At 34.1% G+C, this 25,758-nt stretch overlaps 1 protein-coding gene across 4 annotated transcripts in view; it reads left to right on the forward strand.

Annotated features, from left to right (window-relative positions):
* Positions 1-25,758, forward strand: part of npr2 (natriuretic peptide receptor 2) — a 74,957-nt gene that overhangs the window by 28,379 nt on the left and 20,820 nt on the right. For 2 of the 4 annotated variants that reach the window (XR_015491820.1, XM_087254196.1), the window contains exons 8-15: positions 5,135-5,255; positions 7,415-7,489; positions 11,629-11,706; positions 15,310-15,414; positions 15,628-15,699; positions 19,600-19,759; positions 19,861-20,016; positions 20,105-20,273. Coding sequence is in view for 1 of the 4 variants with exons in the window: in XM_087254196.1 (XP_087110322.1) it covers positions 5,135-5,255; positions 7,415-7,489; positions 11,629-11,706; positions 15,310-15,414; positions 15,628-15,699; positions 19,600-19,759; positions 19,861-20,016; positions 20,105-20,273 (936 nt within the window). In the remaining 3 variants the exon portion in view is untranslated. Of the gene's footprint in view, positions 1-5,134; positions 5,256-5,324; positions 9,282-10,759; positions 11,035-11,628; positions 11,707-15,309; positions 15,415-15,627; positions 15,700-19,599; positions 19,760-19,860; positions 20,017-20,104; positions 20,274-25,758 lie in introns of those variants that run through there. The other 2 variants (XR_015491822.1, XR_015491821.1) reach the window with 2 other exon arrangements.

Consider the following 25,758-nt stretch of genomic DNA (forward strand, 5'->3'; position numbering starts at 1 on the left):
CACAAACATAGCCAAAATGAAAATAATAGAGTGAGAGGAAAACAAGCTGATCGACATTATTCTGCTTTGGATAAGCAAGAGCAATGGAACTTTGTACTGCTGCTATGATTTGTCCACTTGATTTATTTGGAAAAGAAACAACATGGATGTAACCCTACATTGATGCTAATTTTTAATACACAATGCATACAAATTGCATTTGTTCAAAACATTCAAACTTTAGTTAATGTCGGCCAGGGAGATGCTAACATTTAACAGGAACACTGTCACACTGTGATAATAAGAGGATGCTTTTTGCATGGAAATTCTGACCAAATAGGACAGATAAACTGTGTAATTAATATTGTTACTTATTACTTATAGCTGATCACTTTAAATGTAGTGCACTTGCTCTATTATTTACTATGATAATTCACTTAAGGCAAACTTTAACCACAAATATTTTATAAATTAAAGGAAATTTTTTAATCACACATTAAAAAATAATGTGACTGAACTGGACAGATGAGTTTAGAAATGCTTTTGCTCCTTTTTTTATACATTTAATTTACAAGCAGTAAAAATGATTAACACATTGTATTACTGTTTGTTTATGTATTAGGCAACTGTATGATTTCACAAGAGTCGGAATGTGAGATTTAGGGGAGCTTTTTAATCACTTTTGAAGTAAGACAGTTCTTGGTACTTGTTTGCTCTCAAACATAGCAACGTGGTTCTGTTTTATGTCTCTTTTTGTGTTCCACAAAAAGTAAGTTGTACTATTTAGATAAGTTTGTATTGATGAACCAGTGTTTGAAGTGGAAAAACTTTCACAAAAGCAATATTAAAGTGATAAAGATGAATGTTGAGTAATATACAGGGCTCAGCATAATTGAGTACACCCCATTTTGAAAATTGATATTTTTATCCAGTAAATACAGGTAATATATATTGGTGCGTTTGAACAAAACACATTTACTTAACAGATATATTTATTAAAATAATATTTAGTCACAGAACATATTTAGAAATGGAAAAATAATACATTTAAAGGCTTGAAAAATGAGGCAAAAAATTACAAACTAAAACATTCAAACAAAATTGTAAATAGTTTTGTATTTTTTTAAACATTTTTTTCTATTTTCGAAAAATTGTACTTAACTTTTCTAGAAAATATTATCTAATAATATATTATCCTAAATATTATATAATAATATATCCACAAATATATTATTGTAAAGTGTAGTGCTGTCGCCTCACAACAAAAAGGTTGCTGGTTCAAGCCTCGGCTGGGTCAGTTGGCATTTCTGTGTGGAGTTTGCATGTTCTCCCCCCTTTGTGTGGGTTTCCTCCTGGTTTTCCTCCACAGTCCAAAATCATGTGGTACAGAGTAATTGGGCAAGCTTAATTGTCTGAAGTGTATAAGTGTGAATGAGTGTGTGTGGATGTTTGCCAGAGATGGGATGCAGCTGGAAGGTCATCCGCTGCATAAAACATGTGCTGGATAAGTTGGCAGTTCATTCCACTGTGATGACCCTGCATTAGTAAAGGAACTAAGCTGAAAAAAAAATATGAATAAATGAATGAATCCTCTAGAAAATAATAATTAAAATGAGAGATTTGTGGCGGTGTACTCATATATGCAGAGCACTGTATATTATTAATAAATTACATTTTGGCTTACTGCACTTCAGTGTACAGTAGGAAACATTTAGTGGATTAAAACCTTTCATCAAAGTTGCCCTTACATTATTTATCAACAGCTATTCTTGTCTTAAACATTTTTGATTAACTTCAAATGCTGTTTAATGAACTTGTCTTGCAAACAGAATGGTCAGTGTACTTCAAGTACAAGTACTAGTTAAATCAACTTAGCAGTTTTTACTATATTGCTATTTTAGTTTTTAAAAGTAAAGCAAAGCACTATTATAAGTATATTCAATGCACTGAAGTATGGCCATTTCAGTTACATTTAGTACAGAAAGTATGTGCCAGTTAAGGGACAAATCACATTCTTGAATTAAAATGTCCCTAGTTTTAGTATGAATCCCACACATTTACAGGATCCACTTTGAGTAGAACTACTTGACCAGGGCTGTGACTCACTCACACTTATAAACAACTTAATATACTCTATTAACCAGCTGGAGGAAACTAGAACAACCACACTGTCATAAAAAGAACATTCAAAGTTCTGGCTCAGCCAAGTCTCGAACCAGCAATCTTCTTGCTGTGAGGCAACAGCTCTATCCACTCAGCCACTGTGTCACTAATCAATAATTTGTAAAGAACTAGGTTTTAGGAACTAGGAGAGAACTAGGAGGTTTTGTGTAAAATGTTCATTTGTTTATCTTGTAAACTACATGATATATTTGTAAAATTATATTTTTGCAGTAAATGTACATATACTGTATCAAATTTTTCACAATATATTTTCCTGCAAATAACTATCTCAATGGTAATATTCTTAATTGTAATACACTTTATCAGTAATTCATAAATAAAGCACAAATAACATTTTGGTAACTCCAAATCCATGGTTAACTCAGCGAACCAGTAATAATAACCTCGAAGTGGAAGTGAATTGTATTTTAAAAGCAAGCCTGTTCACATGGGAAATTGACAAGGGTTTAAACCCCTGCACTTTTATTTGGTAATAGTTTAAAGTGCATCCCGAGAGCCACTTGAACTAAAAGAACAGACATTAATAAACTATATAGCCGTTATGAGCTTATATGTTGTAGCGTGACCATTTACTAGCATATATTTACAAAGTTTCGGAAAAAAAAAAAACTGCTGAAGTTTATTCTAAACATCACTTAAAAAATCACTTAACTAAATTTAATTTCACTTAAAATATAATACAAACTCTGGGTATTAAATGTATATTTTTAATAATAGTTATAATGATGATAAATCATAGTTATAATAGTGATAAAATGACACTTTCAAGTATGCAGTTTGAAATAGAAATTAAATGTATAGTTTTAAATAAACAATGTTTTAAGTGTATATATATATATTATTAGACAGCTTGTTTATTTTTCCCCAATTTCTGTTTAATGGAGACAAGGTTTCTAAACATAATAATTTTAATAACTCATTTCTAATAACTGATTTACTTTATCTTTATCATGATGACTGTAAATAATATTTTATTAGATATTTTTCAAGACACTTCTATACAGCTTAAAGTGACATTAAAAGGCTTAACTAGGTTCATTAAGTTAACTAGGCAGGTTAGGGAAATTAGGCAAGTTATTATATAACAGTGGTTTGTTCTGTAGATTATCGAGAAAAATATAGCTTAACGGGGCTAATAATTTTGCCCTTAAAATGGTTCATAAAAAATTCAAAACTGCTTTTATTCTAGAAAACATATTATCAGACATAGTGTGAAAATTTCCTTGCTCTGTTAAACATCATTTGGAAAATATTTAAAAAAGAAGAAAAAAATCGAAGGGGGCTAATAATACTAATATATATATATATATATATATATATATATATATATATATATATATATATATATATATATATATATATATATATATATATATATATCATAGTATATATATATATATATATATATATATATATATATATATATATATATATATATATATATATATATATATATATATATATATATATATCATAGTAGTCATGCTACTATTACGAAACTTTAAAGCCATTGTAATTTAGTAATTTAGTTACAGTAGTTTTTTATATATATATATATATATATATATATATATATATATATATATATATATATATATATATATAAAACTACTGTAACTAAATTACTAAATTACAATGGCTTTAAAGTTTCGTAATAGTAGCATGATGTTAATGTAATTTTCCTTTAAAACTTTTAAAGGATGGTACAATTTTTGTTAGTATTATTCCTGTGCACTTTTTGAAAAAGAAAGCACGTTTGAAATTCAAATTTTTAACATTTTTTTTCACCAGGAAAATAATACAAAATCTTAAAGTCTTTAGCACATCAAATGCAATAGCTTTCAAAAGAGTAATATTTTGTTTTGGATTTTTAATACTTTATTGTATTTCATGTTTAGTATACACAGTATTTGCCATACTGCTGTAAACCTGACTTTTTCTTCCAACTCATCTAAAGAGTTTTCAGCATATGATTTTTTTGACATTTTGAAAGAGCATTTTCCCTGGCCAGACAGCTGAGCACAAATGTTGGCTCTTTAACACGAAGACCCTGCCGAGGTTTTTTCCACCACTCTGACTCCAAAATCTGGTCTACAAAAACAAATGAAGGTGCTTGTTTTGGGGCTAACCAGGGTGGCTCTAAAATCGAGCAAAACTCTGTCGAAATGCAGACGCTGCAGTACTTGCACTCTGCCATCTGGAAGTATTTTACACCTTTTAGATTGTAGTGGAATGTGTGGGGGTTGCTTTATTTTCTTGTACTTTGTTTTGATTGCTCTGAAACGTAATTACAATCCTCTCCATTGATATCCTGCTTTCGCAACCCTAGCACCACATCCGTGAAACATTCAGAGATTGATTTGTAATGAAAAAAGAGCAATATTTTTTCACTGTGAATAGAAGCTGTTGAGAAATATCAGGTCCTCAGAGAGCTCCTCCAGATGTGTTGATTCACTTGGAAGTTGCCCATGTATTTATCCACATGGCTAGCTGGACTGCTTGGTTTACTTGCGTTTAAAAATAATATGCTGGAAATGGCACAACAACAGTGACCCTAAGATTGGCTTACATTTTATCGTCTCATCAAACTTCAACGCAGTCTACTGCAAAAATTGTTTCCACCTTAGTTTAGTCTCACATGGCCATGAGCCTTTAGTCCAAGGCTTATTTAAGCTAATTGTGCGAAATGAAATAGCATTTTCAAAACATTTTGGTGCTATAAATTTTTTTCAAAATTATAAACTAAACATTCTGTCACACCTGTGTATGATATTCCATAGTCATTAAAGGTTGAATTGATCTGCATGTAGAGATTGTAATATTGCAGAGGGCATGTTTGCACTCACATATTAACACTTTGAAAAGTGTAAAAACCAAGTACAGCACTTATTATTTAAAAAACCACAAAAACAACTTGGTTTTCTGTTTGCATTGGTTGTCCATTCTTTTAATACATTCTGCTCTTTTTTAGGAAACTGAAGCTGGAAAAAGAGTTAGCTGGGATGCTTTGGAGGATACGGTGGGAGGAACTCCAGTTTGAAAGTCCCAACAAATATCACAAGCGTGCAGGAAGCCGCCTCACTCTTTCTCAGGTACATTCTTATATCATTCTTAAGAATATTCTTATATCTTTTTATTCATTCTTTTTCTTTTTGGCTTAGTCCCTTTATTAATCCGGGGTCGCCACAGCGGAATGAACCACCAACTTATCCAGCCCGTTTTCATGCAGCGGATGCCACAACCCATCTCTGGGAAACATCCACACACACTCATTCACACACACAATTTAGCCTACCCAATTCACCTGTACCACATGTCTTTGGACTGTAGGGGAAACCCACGCGAATGCAGGAAGAACATGCAAACTCCACACATAAACGACAACTAATCCAGCTGAGGCTCGAACCAATGACCCAGTGACCTGCTTGCTGTGAGGCAACAGCACTATTACTGCACCACTGTGTCCATATCTTGGATAAAGACATCAAATTCTTCAAAACTGTTTGCCAAGTTTATGATTACATTACACATTACATATGGAATCACCAATAAAATTAAACAACAACCGTCTCTTAAGTTTCAATTCTAAACATCCGAATCAAACTAAATATGCATATTTTCAGATTGCCCAAGCTAATGCGTATGCGCACTCGAAAGGAACGAGACCATGACACCAACCTCATTTAAATGAGTTAATGATCTGGATAATGATCATCTGATTGCATTGAAAACGACCCATTGTGATGTGCGTTTGACAGGACGTACTATACCTTGTGTTCATTTCATACAGATTACAAAACCAAAAAACTTTTGCTTTCAAGTGCATTTGGTTCATTTAAAAGTACAAATTTTAAGCTTTATTTGGTGTATTTATTATCTCTGTGAAGGAAGTATTCGCTGAGACTCCAGCGCGTTTATTGATCAACAAACTGTTGTAAAAGCACACGTTTAAGTTTTTTCCCCAGAGATTCCTCGATCTATAGCAATCGATGATTGGCTCCTGTACTAATAGGCGGGGCTTCATTTTCCAAATTGACCGTTACATTTTTCCCCATTCAAAACTATATCAGTGACATGTCTTGTGTATTCTATAGTCTAATTAGTAACTCTAATTAGTTTTCCCGTTGACAAATGTAAATTCTTTTAAAAGGAAATTTATATTCAACAGATAATTGCTGGAATAATTTGTGGGTCAAATACAGAGCACAAATTCCTCAAAGTGCAAAGCAAGATGCTGCTGTCTGATGTGCTGAACATCAAGCCATTGTTTGCTCATTTCAGCAGTTTGCCAGCATCAGTATCATTTCAGTGATTAAAAAACAAGTGTCTTACTTTTAAATGTATTTATATATTTCTATTTCTAAACTTATTTCTGCAATGGCTGTAAAATGGGTTTAAATGTAATATCATATAGATATAAATTATACCTGTATTAATCTAAAATGATTACAAATGTTTTGCTTAAAAATCTCTTTATGTGACTTAGATTTTAGTGCTGGATTTTTGACCTAGCGAAAATAACACAAGTTAAATTTTTTAACCCAGTTAAACCCAGCTTTTTTAGAGTGTGTTTCAGCCCTTGTGCATAAGGTTTTAATTTCTCTAATAAAAATGCCTTTTTGGACTTGGCAGTAATTCCTGGCACTGTTTTGCCATGTCCATTTAAACAACCATTCCTTGGGGAATTACAGCGATGGCTTAGTCAGTTAGTCTGGTCAAAAATGGTAGCTTGATTTGGTTCTCAAATTCATACCAACATTAAATGTTTGCTTCTGTTTACTAATCTTGCTCTGCTGAAATGCCAGTCTATATCGTCATAATTGGTCCAAGAAGATGCTATTTTTTTTTCCTATTTGTTGAAATCATAATGATTTGCTATGGGTTATTAGCAAACATACAGATTCGTTTTGCTTCCCCCAACCCAGCCCCCTCCCTTTAAAATGTTGGAACTCCTTTCTAATATGTTCCACATCATTGGCCTGAATGTATGATTCATTCTACACCACTGCTGTTATTTAAATTTATATTTTAATACTTTTCTTCTCCTCTTACAGTTGTTTCTAATTCATTAATATTTAATGTGTTTTTTATTTGGTGTATTGGTGATTGTTTTGAGCACTTTGATTCAGTCAAGCTGTCATGTGTAGGTAAAATCATCAGAGAAATCTTTTTATGAAGCATTAAAATGCATTTTCAGACATGAGATCCCTGTGTCTAATGGTGTTGCATTCTTTCTGTGTTTCCTTTCCAGAGAGGTTCCAGCTATGGCTCCTTGATAACAGCTCATGGAAAATATCAGCTATTTGCAAAAACAGGCTATTTTAAGGTAAGGCTGAGTTCTTCCTCCCTCTGCTGCACACCCACACACATGTGTATTCACTGGAGAAATGGAGAGTGGGTGCACTACCAACTCAATGTGTTGCTTTAAGATCACACTTTAATGCAGCTTTACAGCTCCTTAAGGTAAATCACCATGTTGTGTGTTTAAATGCCATAATAAGTGGATCACAGTCTTAAAATACCACTATTGAAGACGATAGAAAGAGTTTGGAGTGTACAGGCGTATTATTTTTCTAATCTTTACTAATTAAGCCTTGTGACATTGACTGTATGTGGTTGTGGAGGTTGTGGTGGACTGTATGTGTATGTGGTGGTTTATGTTGCTAAGCTTACAACTCTTAAGCTATCTCTAAAAATGTTCATTTGTTTGCTTATTCATTCATTCATTCATTTATTCATTCATTCACTATGTATGGCAGTTAAGATTCAATAGTTTGTATATACATAAACTAAGCATGAAACACATTTCTAAAGCTATTAAGTTTTACAGATAATATTTATTTAATTGTATTTTAAAATGTTGTAATTAGGTACTTTTAAAAAAAAATATATAGTATTAAATCGACCATAGCCAACATAAACTAACAGTTAAAAGATAATGTTAACGTCTTATGTTATGACTTGAAGTGCTTGTGTGTCATGAAGCATGTGTGAAATCAATCAAATTGGGTGATGGGATGTAGGATGTGAAGTATGATATTGGGACTTTACTATAAAGCTCACGCAAACAAAATAATGTCAAAGTCTGTAGCACAATGCTAGAAGTATGGCATGGTCATGCAGTGTCTCATATGTTCTCAGGGAACCATGGTTACAGTCTTAACATGAGCTATTCCATTTACATGGAACTCATACAACACTGGGGTTTATAACATCATGGTAATGTTAACAACTATGACAGTTTTTCTAGTGTGAATGATGAAGCACAGCTAAAACATCAGAAACAGGGACCATGGGGTGGAATCCATGTCAAATTGATAAAACCTCATATACACAATCAAGAAAAAAACATCTTGTCACACAATATGTGGTGAATGAAAATCGTAATTATTGTTATATTTTCTGTGTTCATTATAATTCCCCATAATTATTATTTGACTAACAATTCTTTAAAAGATTTGGATTTCAAAAGATCAGACCAGAGGGTATCACACTAGTCTAGGCAGCTGTCAGAGTCTACCAAAAGAGCAGTTGGCAGCAGTTTCCATTCTAAGGTAACCAGCATCTCGAGTCTCTGGTGTGTTCTGAGTTGCAATTGTCCTTCATGAATGACTAATCTTTCTGGGGGACATGAAGGAACTAGTTACATAGTAAAAGTGCAATATTATAGAAATCTTAGATTTCTATCAATCTTTCAATTGTTTTAGAATGGCTCATCAATTAGCCGTGTAAACTGAAAAGTTTGGCTGCCATTTGAATAGGTTTTGTCAGATATTTATGGAATTTATAACCGTGTGCCAGACTTTCACCAATAAATTAGTTATCTGAAAAGTAGCTGAAAAAATGTAATTTTGAAACTGTGCATCAGAAATTATTTAACTCGATAATGTTTTAAAAACTATTTTACTCTTGTTAAGACAAATATGTCATGTCAAATATATCCTTGTCATGGTGTCACATACTATGTGATAATGTCTATTAAACTGATTTTTACATGTGCTTCATGACGCAATTCCATGTTGGCATTTCCAATACTTCCTAATATTACTAATATTAGGAATATTACGAACTAATATTAACAAAGATGCTGCTGTAAATAACGTATTTCTGATTGCAAGGTATTGGTTAATGGAATATTATTTTGAAATGTTACCTATGTGGCTTAGTGATTAGCACTGTCACCTCAAAGCAAGAAGGTTACTGGTTCAAGTCCCAGCTGAGCCAGTTGGCATTTCTGTGTGGAGTTTGCTTGTTTTCCCCTTGTTTGTGTGGGTTTCCTGCGGATGCTCCCGTTTCCCACACAGTCCAAAGACATGTGCTGTAGGTGAATGTATGGATGCTTTCTAGTACTGGGTTGCAGCTGGAAATGCATACGCTGTGTAAAACATATGCTGGAATAGTTGGCGGTTCATTTGAAATAGAGTTTTTTTATGAATGTTACCTAGGTCAAATCAAATCAAATCTAATCACTTTTATTGTCACATCAGCAGCAGCATTTGTGCTATGATGAGTGAAAAGCTTAGATGCTGGCTCCAGACAGTGCAAAATACAGACAGTGCAAATACAACGACAGTGCAAAATGCAGACAGTGCAAAATACAACAACATACTCCCAAAAAACAGGACAATGTAAAATTGGCAATATTGACACCGATATGTACAATGAATAGGTGGGAACATAGTTGTAGGCAGTATTGTTTTAAGTATGGATTGGTTAAAGTGCATGCTACATATTGATGGTGTGAGTGGTACGGAATAGTTTGTGGGGGGTGTTTTAAGTGTTCATCAGCCTGATAGTCTGATGGAAGAAACTTTCCTTTAGTCGGCTGGTACGTGACCGAATGCTGCGGAACCGTTTGCCTTAGGGTAGCTGAGAGAAATGTCTATGGCTTGGGTGGTTGGAGTAGGTGGAGGTGTCTTAAGCAAGGGTTGATATAAGCTTAACCTAAGCTACACCAGTTGTAGGTGTGTTCCCTAAACTATACCTTACATTTGAAGTCAGAATTATTAGCCCCTCTTTGAATTATTATTTTTTTATATATTTGCCAAATGATGTTTAACAGACCAAGGAAATTTTCACGGTATGTCTGATAATATTTTTCTCCTGGAGAAAGTCTTATTTATTTTATTTCTTATTAATTTAATTATTAAAAAACATTTTAAGGTCAAAATTATTAGCCCCTTTAAGCTATATATATATATATATATATATATATATATATATATATATATATATATATATATATATATATATATATATATATATATATATATATATATATATATATATGATAATCTACAGAACAAACCTTCATTATACAATAACTTGCCTAATTACCCTAAACTTCTTAGCTACCCTAATTAACCTAGTTAAGCCTTTAAATGTCACTTTACGCTGTATAGAATAGAGTCTTGAAATATATCGAGTCATAATATCATCATGGCAAGGATTAAATAAATCAGTTATCAGAAATGAGTTATTAAAACTATGATGTTTATAAATGTGTTGGAAAAAATCTTCTCTACTTAAACAGAAATCAGGGGAAAAATAAACAGGGGTGCTAATAATTCAGAGGGGCTAATAATTCTGACTTCAGCTGTATATATACTGTAAACCTATTATATACCTCATTAAGGTATACCTTGTTTATGTGCGATGCTGCAAGATGGTGTCCAACTACACCGTTGCTAGGTGGTTTTTGAATTTAATTTAATTGAAATTCTTATATTGAAATATTTAGCTTTCTTTTAAAAAGTAGAACAAAATTTGCATAAAATTGTCAAATATCTGTTTAAGACCACAATATTTGCATTTGCCCCACAGACAACCCACTTTAAGCAACGCATACAACATATCATGCATATACAGTAGCAAAAAAAAAAAAAAAGCTACAAGCCTCCCGGATTTTTAAGCAGCACATGTCCAAGGAAAATGAAATAAATTTGTTGGGTCACCCAACAAGAGCTTATTCTCCAAAGGAGCTGATTAGTGTAAAGAAGTGTGATGCACACTGAATAAACAAAGAAGTCACTGTCACCTCTTTGTCTGGCAGTGTAAGCTGAAAAGGACACTGAGGCATCAAATGTCCACTGAGCCAGCGGAATATTTCTGCTACCACTGTGGCCACTGACAAGGACAAAGCCACTGATCAAATTCATTATTGTGCATGTCATTATTCGTCCAGTGTTTTCTTAGTTTGTCTTTACAAAGATATAAAAAATAAAACCTTATTAGTGTTATTTATTTTGTTATTGATATTATGATTATTTTCATAGCTGAGGAGAGTCAGGATATTTTCTTCTAAAATGCATGTGCTATGAAATAGGAGTATCATATTGTGTTATGCTTATTTGTTCAGTGTAAAGTAAATAAAAATGACATTTCTTTCCAACAGTCTGTTTTTAGCGACTGTTCAGAATTACATTTAGTTGTTTTCTCTTTAACATCTATTTTTTTTCAAAACAGGGCAACCTGGTGGCCATCAAGCATGTGAACAAGAAGAGGATTGAGCTCACCAGACAAGTGTTGTTTGAATTGAAGCATGTAAGACAAATAATCAAATGAAACAGAGAATTAATGTCTGTCTTTTTAATTATTTGCGTGTAAATGTCCATCTTTGTCTGTATCTGGGTAGAGGAAAGAAGGCATGCTTGTTATGTGTGGGTTTAGCCCATCATTTTTGACCCCACTTGACAGCCTTGCTATCCAAGGTGGTTAAAGCACCCCCACCCCATTTCTACACACATATAAAACACAGACATGCATGCATTCTTTGGAGGGGGCTGGGAAGCCATTATGAGGCTATAAGCGCAGAGGTCGGGGAAGGCAGAGTGGTTGGATTTTACAAGGTGTTTTTGCTTGACTGACTTCAGGCATATGGCTTTGTTTATATGAACACCAATAATGAAATTGTTTACATGACACAAACATACTGATTATTATGTGAAGTGTAATTGTTATTTATTTACCATTAAGTTTGTTATACTATCTCTATCATATACTATATATTAGTCAAATCTCTTTAAGGCAAGTCATTTCACTCAGCAGTTATCTTTGAAATGCCATTCTAGTTTTCCAATACAATTATAATTAATAGTTGGAATCGCAAACAGTCTCTTAAATGTAATTTATAAATGTTCAATTTACACATGAACTCCAGCTCTATGCGCTCTAACACAGAACAAGATCACGACACCAACCTCATTTACCTGTTGCACAATCTTATCCTCTGTATGATAATCATGCTTGTCTTCTGAAGTAATTACCAACTTGATGGCAAATCTCCTCACAAAAGACTGGCTTCTTTGATTACAAGTTTATGGGCTTTCAAGTATATTCATGTGATATGCATTTGAATGACAGAGGCAGGACAGGATGGACTGTACCTTTTGTTCGTTTCATAGAGATTACAAAACCAGAGAACATTTGTTTAGATGTGTAGTTGGTGTTTCATGTTTTTTTTTTTAGGTAGAGACCTAAAGCTTTACATGGATGTGTCTGTGAGGCAAGTATTCCCTGAGATTTTAAGTTTTCTGATGCCAGAGGGTTCATAACAATGATACTGCAGAAACTGTCAATTGAGCTGCTTTGAATTTAATAAGGTACCAAAATAACACTGCTAAATTAATACACCTGATAACAAATAATAGATTTAAAAGACCAAAAACTGTCCGTTAGATATACACAAGATTTATTAAATATCATGTTTTAACTACAATGAAAAGATGAGATCCAGCGGTACATCCGAGATGGACTGGCCAAAGTAAAGCTGCTCTAAGCGGGGGAGGTGATGACGAAGCTCCCTTTGGTAAGCTGGGAGTCAGAGTCTGTTGTGCTGTGAGGAGTTCTTGTCTTTAATAAACTACGGCAGTTTGCGTTCACTGAACAGTAAGAATGATTAATAAAACGATTACATTCTCGCTTGAAAACTTTTAAAACTTTATTTTGTGACACAGTGAAGGAGTATTTTTAAAACCATGCGGGTTTTCTCCTCCACCATTAGCGATTGCTGGTTTAGCTGCAATGAAGGAAGTTTAAAGAAATATTTGCATGCATGGCATCTTGTTTTCATTCCTTTGTCTTTGTTTTCCTGCCTTTATGCATCTAATGAGGCTTAAAACTACCTATGAAGTGTTTTTTAAATAACTGGCAAGACAAAAGAAAAGCCACGTAGATGGGTTGTTTACTGTTTGTAAAATCAGGGACATTGCAAATATGCAAATAAGAACTTTAAGCCATGGTTAATGTACAACATAAAACACTAGTTAATGATTACCCACGATTACCAGTTAACCCCAGGTATGGTATGCAGTATGAAATCTGAATACAGATAAGCCAGGATTCTGCTTACCCATGGTTTAAATGACCCAGGCTTAGTAAATTCAAGTTAACAAAAATTATAAAAAGTTCCATAGTGTAGGCTTGTTACTGGCCATTGTTTTAATATACCAACAACATATTTAAAACAACACTCTATGAGCATAAAAGGTTATTTGCCAGTTGGTACTGTGACAGACATCACAGAACACTGTAAATTGGTTTGCCAATGCTGCATCTCATTCTTTGTGTAATTTTTGGATGAATATATGGATATATGAAGAGTGGTGTTGATATTGTTTTGCAATTCAGAATGGAGGGCACACTTTTAAAACATCAGTGTTCACCACAAACCACAAAGTCATAGATGAAATTTGTTGTCATGGATGAATTTTTGGTCAGTAAAAAGATAAGTGTGCTTCATTGAGGGATACCGTACTTTGTACTAGTACTAGGATTTAGGACTATTTTGGCACACAACGTACATCATCTGGGTATTTTTGTGTTCATGGAGAACTCACACAATATGCAGCAAAGTTATTAAGAATGACATTGTTGAATGATTTGCTGTTCATACAATGTCTGTCATTTGAGACCACTGTGATGAGGCTGAGCCAGATAAACATACAGTGAGTACAAGCTTCCCATACCAGCCTTATATGAAGCCTGTGTTTATTTGGATGGCCTTATCCTGAGGGAATGCTGATGAGACCAGCTGACTTTTGGCCAGTTCTAACCTGCTCAGCTTTGATGGGAATCTTGGGTTGCATGGCTTGGGATATGTAGTGTAAAGCAATAGTCTAAAGCAGGGGTGCTCAATCCTGTTCCTGGAAATCTACCTTCCTTCAGATTTCAGTTGCTACCCATATCAAACACACCTGCCTGTAATTATCAAGTGGTGTTCAGGTCCTAATTAGTTGGTTCAGGTGTGTTTGATATGGGTAATAACTGAAATCTGCAGGAAGGTAGATATCCAGGAACAGGATTGAGCACCCTTGGTCTAAATTATCCTTTCAGACAGTGAGCTTAGTGGTTTGGAGTGCATTTCCCAAAACTAATGTTAGATCTCAATTCCTTCATTACGAGCATTGTTCAGTGATTTGAAGTTTTCTTAATCCAGGGTTTCTAACACATATTTGCAAACAGCTTTGCAGTCTTATGTGGTTGGAATCGCATCTCTAGATTTGTGGTCAAGCATAGTTCCTGGTTGTGTTCCATTCTGAGTTATTCCCCCCTAATTTCTTATACATTTCAAACACTTTACTGTTCTCTTATTATTGACTTTAAAATATTAAAGTTGTCTTGCTCACATATTATGTAGTTTGCCTACAAAGATAAATTACAGTTCAGTTTTAATGATCTTTTACATTTATGCTGTTTTGAACACAGCCATAGCTCATGAAGAAATTAGATTCACATTGAAAATCTATTACATTTCCAAAGCTTGGGAAAAAACATGTATGTTAATGTTTTTAATTTATATTTGTACTGTACATATATGCAACATTTCTGCAGTGTTTTGCATATCATGTCAAAAAGTTGTAAATGACTTGCCTTGGCATTGCATAGTTTATTTACCGAATGACACACCGTACTATAGTAGTTCAGGCACACCACTGGTTAGTGGTGGAATTAGTGGAATGAGCCAGACAGATAGGGATCAATGAGACTTACCTTCTTTTCCTCTCATTCTTAGAAAGTTTAAAGGTTATGCATGATGACCAAATGTTGTCTATTTTATTTTATTGAGATTTTCTGTACATGTAGAAACCCAATTATAAGCATCCTCCATATTGTAATTTGAAACTCCTTTTGTTGTTATATGTATAGATGAGAGATGTGCAGTTCAACCATTTGACAAGGTTTATTGGCGCTTGCATCGATCCACCAAACATCTGCATTGTGACAGAATATTGCCCCCGGGGAAGTCTACAGGTAAACGGCTTAAAATATCTTTAATGTTAACTACTTACTATATAATATCTAGTTTTGTCATTAATACAATTGTACTGCTAATGTAGTTGTGGTGCATTTTATTCTGTTTATTTATTGGTTGTGCTTATCCCTTGTTTGAATGTACAAATCGGACAAAAAGTCTTTGTATTTAGATGCTTCTAAGTGTTGACATTCATTTTTTTTCTTGCACAGGACATCCTTGAAAATGAGAGCATCAACCTGGACTGGATGTTCCGATACTCACTGATCAATGACATTGTGAAGGTTTGTAAGAAAAACTGTGGACAAATTTAGAAATGTGTATGCTGTACAGAATAAGCTCTGTTTAGTCATATCACTCACACTTTAGCTTTTTTTGTTTCAGCTCTTTTAATACACTTTTTATTTTTAATATTGAAACTTTATTTTATTTTAATGCATCCTATAAACAAAACATGCCTCTTTTAATACATTAAAATTCAGACAGGAAGCAGAATCTTGAAGTGTGGGCTAATTATTTGGTTTCAGATAGGAGCTCCATTAGTAAAGGGAAATGTACTAGCACATGACTGTTTTTTTTTTTTTGTGGAAAAGATGTTGAAAAATAATTTCTTTCTGAATTCTCCCTCCATTAATTTAAAGCAATCTTTTGTTCAATGTCAAGGTACTTGAGTGCCTATACTCATAAAAGCATTTTTTGCTTAAAAATTTGCCTGCAACTACAATAAAGTAAATTACAATTAAACACACATTGCTTTTTTGATATGTAAAAACCATAGTTTGTTTTAGAATAGAACTTGTCTATCAGAAAAAAAAATTGTAGACTACAGCCACCTGAATTTTATTATTGACAGACATAATTCCCTTCAGTTGATTAGTTAATAAAATTGGTATTGTAACAAATAAGTTGCTGTTCAATATATACCTGTCAACACACTCTTTTTTCCTGGAAGTCTCTTATATTTTACATCATATTTCTCCCATTTTCTTTTGTCACCCGAATTTTGTATGGCCCAAAACTTACATGACTAACATCAATGTTTGGACAAGGTTGTCTTGTTGTCCTGACAATACACATCCAACTCAGAAAATCAATAACATGTACACTCATTTGTAACCTTAACCAGGCAACCAACTCTTTCTATAGTAGTTTAATTAAGAAATGTTGGTAAAAAGTTCACTCGTATGTGGTGCTCTGATGAAAAACACAATCAAATTTACAGGCAAGATTTTTAGACAAAAGGAGGAATCACTTTAATTTGATGGTCCCTTTAACACATATTGTTGAATTTAAGTTAGACTGCATCTACATGCCAACTAATTCTCAATAGATAATAAGTTGACAGTTAGGTTGGGGTTAGGGTTAGTGCAAATTGAAATGTACTTGCAAAGTTTCTTATAGTCTGTTAAATGTCTGTTGAAGAGGCAGAATCAGCAGATATTAAGCAGACAGTCTGCTTATAGTCAAATGAGAAGTAACTGGCATGTAGTTGCAATGCAATGTGTAGTCTTACCCAAAAGAATGATTAATTTATAAACATGTTTCACATATATCTTAATTTATGATCGGGAAAGGGATTTTACCACAGTATTTCCTATTATATTTCTTGGCTGGAATAAACTGCTAGGTCAATAGTCAATATTATTATCCCTGTAACATATATATATATATAGTTATATATAGAAGTATTCACTTCACTTTTTCCACATTTTTATGTTACAGCCATATTCCAAAAATGGGTTAAATTCATTGATTTCCTCAAAATTCTACACACAATACCCCATAACGACAATGTGAAAAAAAATAAAAATTTAAATAAAAAACCTGAAAAATCCCATGTACATAAGCATTCAAAGCCTTTGCTCAATACTTTTTTGATGCACCTTTGGCATCATTTGCCACGTTTCCACTATCGTGTCTAAAGGGAGCGAGCCAGGGTGAGCCAAGGCCAGTTGCGTTTCCACTTTCACTTCAGGGGCCTGATCGGGCCAAAGCGGGGCTTTTCTCAGGGCCAGCGGTTGGCCTATTTCGGCCCGCTGAATACCTTGGGCCAAAAAAAGCCAGCTGGGGCTTCGGGGCAGAGTAAAAGGAGAGGCAGACTTTGCCAGAGTCTGTATAATATGGCATGCCGTCATTACACTAGCTTTCCTATCGCACATGAGTACATGCGCCAAACAAATGAATAAATAAGGGAAAGAAAACATATAGCCTTATAGGCTATACGGGTCTTTTTGGTTATGATCACACTTATGTTACCCTTTTTAAATGTAAAGCTGTTGTATAAAATAATAAAGTCTTTAATTTATAAGAGACTTTTCTTTGCTGCATCCTCCTTGATGTTTCAATTACACTTGATAATATTTACACCACATTAAAGACACAGCAGACAGTAAAGGCTGTCGAGAGTTTTTGTCAAGTTTAAAAGGTATGCTTATGTGTGATACCTCTTAAGTACCTCTTAAGCTCTATCAGGTTGGATGCAAAGCGATAGTATACAGTAATCTTTAAATCTCTCCAGAGATGTTCAATAGAATTTAGGTCTGGACTCTGGCTTGGCCATTCAAGCACATTAACAGAGTTGCTGTGAAGCCACTCCACTTATATTTTTGACATTGCACTTTTTCCTCTATCCTGACTAGTCTTCCAGTTCCTGCTGCTAAAAAACAACCCACAGCATGATGCTGCCACCACCATGGTAACAGCCTGGTGATAAGCAATGCCTGGTTTTCTCCAAACCTAATGCCTGACATTCACTCAAAACAGAATTTTTTTTGTAACCTTCCCCAGGCTTGTGCCTCTAGACAATCCTGTCACTGTGGTCTACAGACAATTCCTTTGTATTCATGCTTGGTTTGTGCATGGACATGCACTGTCAACCCTGGGACCTTACATAGACTGGTGTATGCCTTTTCAAATCATGTCCAATCAACTAAATTTACCACAGGTGAACTCCAATTAAGCTGCTTAAACATCTCAAGAATGATCAGTGGAAAGAGAATGTACCTGAGCTCAATTTAGAGCTTCACTGCAAAGGCTGTAAATATGTACATGTGATTTTTCAGGTTTTTTATTGAAATAAATATTTAACAATTTAAAAAAAAAATGTTTTTCACATTGTCATTATATGGGGTATTGTGTGTAGAATTTTGAGGATCAAAATTGTGGATTAAGGTTGTAACAAAGAAAAATGTGGAGAAAGGGAAGCGCTATGAATACTTTCCAGCTCCACTGTATATATATATATATATATATATATATATATATATATATATATATATATATATATATATATATATACTGTCTAATTATGTACCTTGTAACCTAACTTGGTAACCTAAATTGTATTTTAAGCTGAATAGTAATTTCTTGCAAAATAAAGAGTAAAATTTTATGTACTGACATCATGGAAAAGACATGTTTAGATATGTTTATTAGGGCCTACTCACACTATGCACACTATGTTCGGCGAAATATCTGACTGCGTGTCACTGCATCCCTAAGGACTGTTTGGCGAAATATTTGACTGCATGTCACTGCATATCAAACGACTGATACGATATAACTCGAGAAATCTCCTCTGTGCTGCCGAGTGAGATTGCTTCTCACTGAACAGCACAGCATTGATGACATAAGCATGCCAAGGCCCAATTGTGGTGTGAGTGCGGGCCGTCGGGGGAGACGGGAGGGGGGACAAGCGTGGTTTGGCCCGGTTTGAGGCAACTGTACCTAATGTGAGTACGGCCTTAGTGTCGCGATTCAAGTTAATCCACAGCACCGCACACATGCATTGGTTAAAAGTCCTGTTGTAAACTGAATTCTTTTTCATTTTCTTGCAAAAAAAAAAAAAAACAATAAAAAGAAATTGTAATTGTCTTGTATTTTTAAACTTAAAAAATATGATTGAAGAGAGTCAGCTGGAGAGCCACATTTTTTTGGTCAAAGAGCGACATGTGGTTCCAGAGCCATAGGTTCCCTTCCCCTGCAATAGAGGTTGTTTTAAAGTCAGTATATCATTATTCAGTTCTCTTTACTTAAATGTTTAACATTTGTCGATTCATGACTCTTCGTGAAACCATTATGCACTCCAGTATAATACTTTTCAGTGGTCCATGTATAAACTGCACCATTTGCCATATAAAATGTGGGGAAAGACATAATGTTCTGTTTAATGTCTGTGCTGCCAGGGAATGAATTATCTACACAACAGTTACATTGGCTCCCATGGCAATCTGAAATCATCTAATTGTGTGGTGGATAGCCGCTTCGTTTTGAAAATCACAGATTATGGTCTGGCAAGCTTCCGTTCGTCTTGTGAAAATGAAGACTCACATGCGCTGTATGCAAGTAAGAATCTTTTGAAATTATATGTTTTAAGGTGAAATCTTCAACTAAACATTGACCATTGCTTATAAAGTTCTGCCTACCAAACCATTTTTTTTTTCCAGAAAAGCTTTGGACAGCTCCAGAGTTGCTGATATATGATAGGCATCCACCCCAAGGGACCCAGAAAGGAGATGTGTACAGTTTTGGGATAATACTACAAGAGATAGCACTCCGGAACGGGCCGTTTTATGTTGAAGGAATGGATCTTAGTCCCAAAGGTGAAAGCTCAAAAATAAATGTATTGAAATAATTGTGTTCTCCACTGACGGGAATTAATTTCATTGTTTGTCTATTTTTTTTTTACAGAGATAATTCAGAAGGTGCGGAATGGCCAGAAACCATACTTTAGGCCCACTACAGACAACAGCCGGCACTGTGAAGAGCTGACCATCTTAATGGAAGGCTGTTGGTCTGAAGATCCTGCAGAAAGACCCGACTTCAGCCATATTAAGGTCTTCATTGCAAAATTTAACAAGTAAGCACTTAAACTGATTATATTTACATTTGTGCCTTTTAATAGTTTGTCCAACAAGTCTATAAAATATAGTCATTTTATTAGTGTATTATAGTATGCAAAAAAGTTTACGAAACAGATTTTCAAAAATTTTAATTAAATTTTTTTTTTACAATTTTAAGTCATTTTAATTAAATGAAAAATATTTGTGCTATTTTTAATGCATAGAAAAGCTGTAGCTAGGACTTTACATGCTACAGAAGGGAAATTGAATAGTATTTTAATAGTCAAATCTAAAATAAAACACTGGTGTTTTCCATATGAATTAATACAGAAAATTTGTAATGGTACAAAAGTGATTCAGAAGTGAGCTGTTTGTTTGTCTTTTGGTGTTTAATTAGTTGATAACGTGGATTTTAGGTTTTGTCAGAAAGTGACCAAATCCACTGTCAAGCCAACATCCTAAACCAACGTCATAGTGACGTCATATACTGACATTTATTCATCAGGTATGGCAACCAAAATCCAACGTCTGGTAGATTTCATATTGGTAACGTCCAAACAAAGTCAAGCTGTAACATCATTAGACGTTGATATTTTGTTGCTTTTAGGTTGCGATGGAAAGCAAACACACGTTTGGGGCACAACGTGAAACTGATGTCATGTTGACATCCTGTGCCTGCTGGGGGTAAATTGAATAAACGAAACTGTCCCTAGTGTATGAGTGTGTGTGTGTGAATGAGTGGTTTTGGGTGTTTCCCAATATTGGGTTGCAACTAAAAGGGCAATTATATGCTGGAATAGTTAATCGTTCATTTTACTGTGATGACCTCTAAAATAGAGAATAAGCCGAAGGAAAATGAATGAATGAATGAATGACTTATATATTATAGGTATAGGCTACTGTCACTTTAAGAATGAATGTGTACATTTTGTTCAGCAGTCAAAAGCATGCATTTTCTGTTCATGTTCATTCAAGACATAACTGACAAAAAGTGAATACTAACAAGATATGCTTTTTGAAGTAATTATTTGTTTATTTAGAAAAAAAAATTGATAGCATGCTTGAATAAGCAAGTCTTAAAATTGATTGGAAACTTTATTTCATCTTTATTTCTCTAGCGCTTTTACAATGTAGATTGTGTCAAAGCAGCTTAACATAGAAGATTATAGTAAATTGAAACTGTCAGTTCAGTTTTCAAAATTTCAGTTCAGAGTAGTTCAGTTCAGTGTGGGTTAATTAACCCAGAAACTTTATTGACAAAGCACCAAATGGCTGCATTGGGCAAGTGATAATTACTTTGACAGCATTCAGCTCTGTTAAGATGCATTATGCTGATTCATTTATGCTGTTTGTGAAGGCGCAGAGCATTTTCAAATTCTCCTTTGATATGTGGATTCATTTACTCATTCATCCTTCATGCCATAGTGAATATATATTTGTGGGCATTTATGCCTTTAGCAGATCCCTTGCTGACATTTAAGCCCTGGCAGGCAGTAATTACTGCACACCTTTTAAAGAAATGAAAACAAAGCACACCATAACAAGTAATTGCACATACACTTACATTTTCTGTTCACAAAGGTTTTGGGAGCATCAGTTTTTAGTCTTGCTTTTATTTACATTTTTAAGATAAGATTATTCTGATTGTTGAAAGTTCTGCAGATGTTTAAATGATGGATATCAACATCTTTATTGAAATTATGGAACATGTTCTATATCTAAAAGACCAACAATGTTTGTTTTAACTGACATTTATTGATGCTAAAGTAAGCATCATGAATTAACAGATTAACAGTCATTGAACACAAAATCATTAATATAGATTATATTCTTTATATTGTGGTAATGGTTACTGATGATGATTAACAGAACACGTAAGAGGTATTACCATATTCTGGCTACACAGAGAATACAAGCTAAGATTTTTTCGTAGCACTTTACAATAAGGTTGTATTAGTTAATACACTTACTAACATGAACAAATAATAAAGGTGATGCAGTGGCGCAGTAGGTAGTGCTGTCGCCTCACAGCAAAAAGGTTGTTGGGTCGCTGGTTCGAACCCTGGCTCAGTTGGCATTTCTGTGTGAAGTTTGCATGTTCTCCCTGCGTTTGTGTGGATTTCCTCCGGGTGCTCCGGTTTCCCCCACAGTCCAAAGACATGTGGTACAGGTGAATTGAGTAGGCTAAATTGTCCATAGTGTATGAGTGTGTGTGTGTGTGTGTGTGTGTGTGTGTGTGTGTGTGTGTGTAGATATTTCCCAGAAATGGGTTGTGGCTGGAAGGGCATCCGCTGCGTAAAAACATGCTAGATAAGTTGGCAGTTCATTCCCCTGTGGAAGGTGGATGTGCACATTGAGATGCAGGGATAATGGTTCACACGAGTTGTTCATAACGCGAAGATTCATTCACAAATGAAATGCTTCCTGCGTTAGAATTAAAAAAGCAGGAGAGGGTGTGTGTTTCAGGACACAGATTAAATTTAATAGGTAGAGAGGATAATACATTTCCATGCACACAAACACATGCTTTTTGTCAGCAATGCCCATGCAATCACTTGTCCATCGATATAGAAAAGTGATGTAAAATGATCATTTTCGTAATAACAAAAAAATATTTACATACTGATCTCCAATCATAGATATATGTATACATGTGTATATATCTCTGGCTCCGGATAGCCAGTCTGCCACTGCACCTTGGTCCCATAGTCATTTCAAAGGAGCGATACCCTGTACTAAAATGGCGGCTCTATTGACGCATTCCTTCCAATAGACAACAATAGTGTACTTCATGTTAGTAAATACATTAATGAGCATTAACTAATAAAAACCTTATTTTAAAGTGTTTTAAAGGTTAGAGAATCAAAATTTTACATTTTTTTTGTTGCATGAAACACACTTTTTAGCACATTAGCATGAAATACAACACTTTATTTAAAAAACAAGCTCACTATTTTTACGAGAAACTAACTAAAATCACTAATTGCCAACTGCATTTATGAGCTCAACAGAATTTGTACGATTGTTATAATTGTAAATGTGTTTAAATGTAATGGCACAATGTGACTAATCATAAGTTTTCACTTATATTCAATAGAAGAAGCTGTAATGGGCCGACTTACTGATTTACTGATTTGATTTTCTGATTTCTACATTTCTATCTTAATGCAAAATAATAATAACATGTAAAGCATTTTGTAAAAATGATTTTGAAACGATTGGTTTCTCAAAATTATGAATGAACTATTTTGTTTTTAAAACTAAATGTTTACTGATTTGACAGCTCGACTGCTCCATGATTAAAGGTGGGGGACACATTTGCACAGATGTAATAATTACATTTAATTTGACATTTTTAGACACTCACCATACAAAATATGATAGAGGAATTATGTTGCATATATTGTAGAGGTATCATTTACACTTCTAGTTATTTATTTCGGGGTCGTCAGATTTCCCAGGGCCCTAAGCGGCCGCTTACCTTGTTTATTAGTTAAACCCGCCCCTGGCTGTAATACAAATTTTTTTTCTGCATGGGCATTTTTACCCTGCTGTCTTGAATTAGGGGGTGTTTTTTCTTTTAAATGGCAATATTACTTCAAGTCTTTGTTCATTTCCAACCCTGCATTGCATCACTAAAATAAATACATCATCAATTACAACAAATAACTAACACTAACAGGGCCCTATCATACACCTGGTGCAATAAGACACAAGATGTGTTTGCCACAATGTGTTGCTATTTTCATACCAGCGCAACAGTAATTTTTCTACTTTGAATCAAGTTGTTTAAATAGCAAATCCATTTGCACCGCTTTGTGTGTCGGTCTAGAAAAGAGGTATGTTGTTGGCGCATTGCTATTTTGAAGAACTAAAATAGCCTTAAATGCTTACACAATGCTTAATACTCACATGATGTACAGCAATACACAAATATCTTTACAAATAAAAAAATAAAGGATTAAAATATTGAAATATTACAAAAATTATAATTTTCTACATAAATTTTAAAACCAATGCCTCTGTGCCTTCTTCATCTCCTTTTTTTCAGTTTATTCATAACAATTTGCATTTGTATAATGTTATCATTATTAGTATAATTTATTAAATGCATATTTATATTTGTTTTATTAAAAACAAGCTTAGACTTGTCCATCTGTCAGGTTTTGGACCATATGGGGCATAGCACCTGTGTTTGGATATACAGTAACTGAGTTGTTTGACCACACTTCGTTCATTTATTCAATTGCTGGAAATTAGAACTGAATTTAGAAATAGTTTTGAAACAAATCTTTGCGCTTAACAAAAGAAAATAGTTATGTGGGTTAATCTTCAGTAGAGTGTGTACAACACTGTTTCCTTATTCACGAAAGAGAGAAAGTGAAAGAAAAGAGGTTGAATGGAGGAGGTTTGTTCTTCATCCTTGCCCTGCAGATGCTTTAACTGTTTTCTCGCTAGTAAAGCATTCAGTTTTTCCACAAAGTCTGCCATATAAATAGCAAATGCTTCATGACTTTTAAAGGGAATGGAAGATGAAAATAGCAAAAATAGCAAAAGTAGATTTAAACTCGCCCTTAAAGCGTTTGCACTATGTGCTTTAGACTTTGTACCTAGATCTTTAAAATATAGTCCTAAAAGCCCAATTGAAATGATTCATTGTTGTATGATAAACTATTAAACACAAATGAGAATTTCAGAAATCTATTCATAATTAACTCTTGCATAATGCTTTATTACATAAAGATAAACAAAGCCCAGATTGTGCTTACTTAATGAAATAGAGGCAGTGTTGTATCTTTAAACTGAATGCTGCATCCGTCCTGGTCCCTGACAGCTCATTGATAAACAGTCTATATTGATGTGAGTGAAAGCTCCATGTTTAATTCCCCACAGGGGCACTTAAGTCAGATTTGACAGGCGTTGATAAAGGTCCTCTAAAGTAGCTCATATGCCTTATGGAAAAAATAACCTTAAAGCCCAGATTTCATTACATAAATGCATCATGGTGAAGAATTGTTAGTGATTAGGAAAAAGCTAAAATCAGATTCATTGTCTGTATCAGGTTTTAAAAAGTCCCCCTTCAATAGCAATTTAATATACAATTTATTTATTTAGATATTGAGAGAGAAAGAGAGCGATACAAGTTGCTGGTATGTATTACCTGGCTTTGTCTGTGTATCTCTCTTAGTATCTGAAGCTATTACATTATTAAAAGTCACAGTGTTGACAGCTATAAATGCGTGCACAGCAAAATCTTCGATCTGTTAAAGTGATGTGCGCGTGTCAGTGAGAGCAGCACAAAATGCTGATGACTAGTACTACCTGTGCATTAAACCATTTGACTCATTCCAGCTATCTATTTTATTGTTTCTATTGACCATATTCTGCAGTGCGTAAGCAAATAGCAATTAACAAATCAGAGTCTCATCTCCCATTCCTTTTAAGAGTCACTTGCGTCGCGCCATGGTGCATTTGCTATTTATATGGCAACTTTGTAAGTGG

Source organism: Danio rerio, chromosome 5, assembly GCF_052040795.2.
Source record: "Danio rerio strain M-AB ecotype USA chromosome 5, GRCz13ab, whole genome shotgun sequence".
NCBI lineage: Eukaryota > Metazoa > Chordata > Actinopteri > Cypriniformes > Danionidae > Danio > Danio rerio.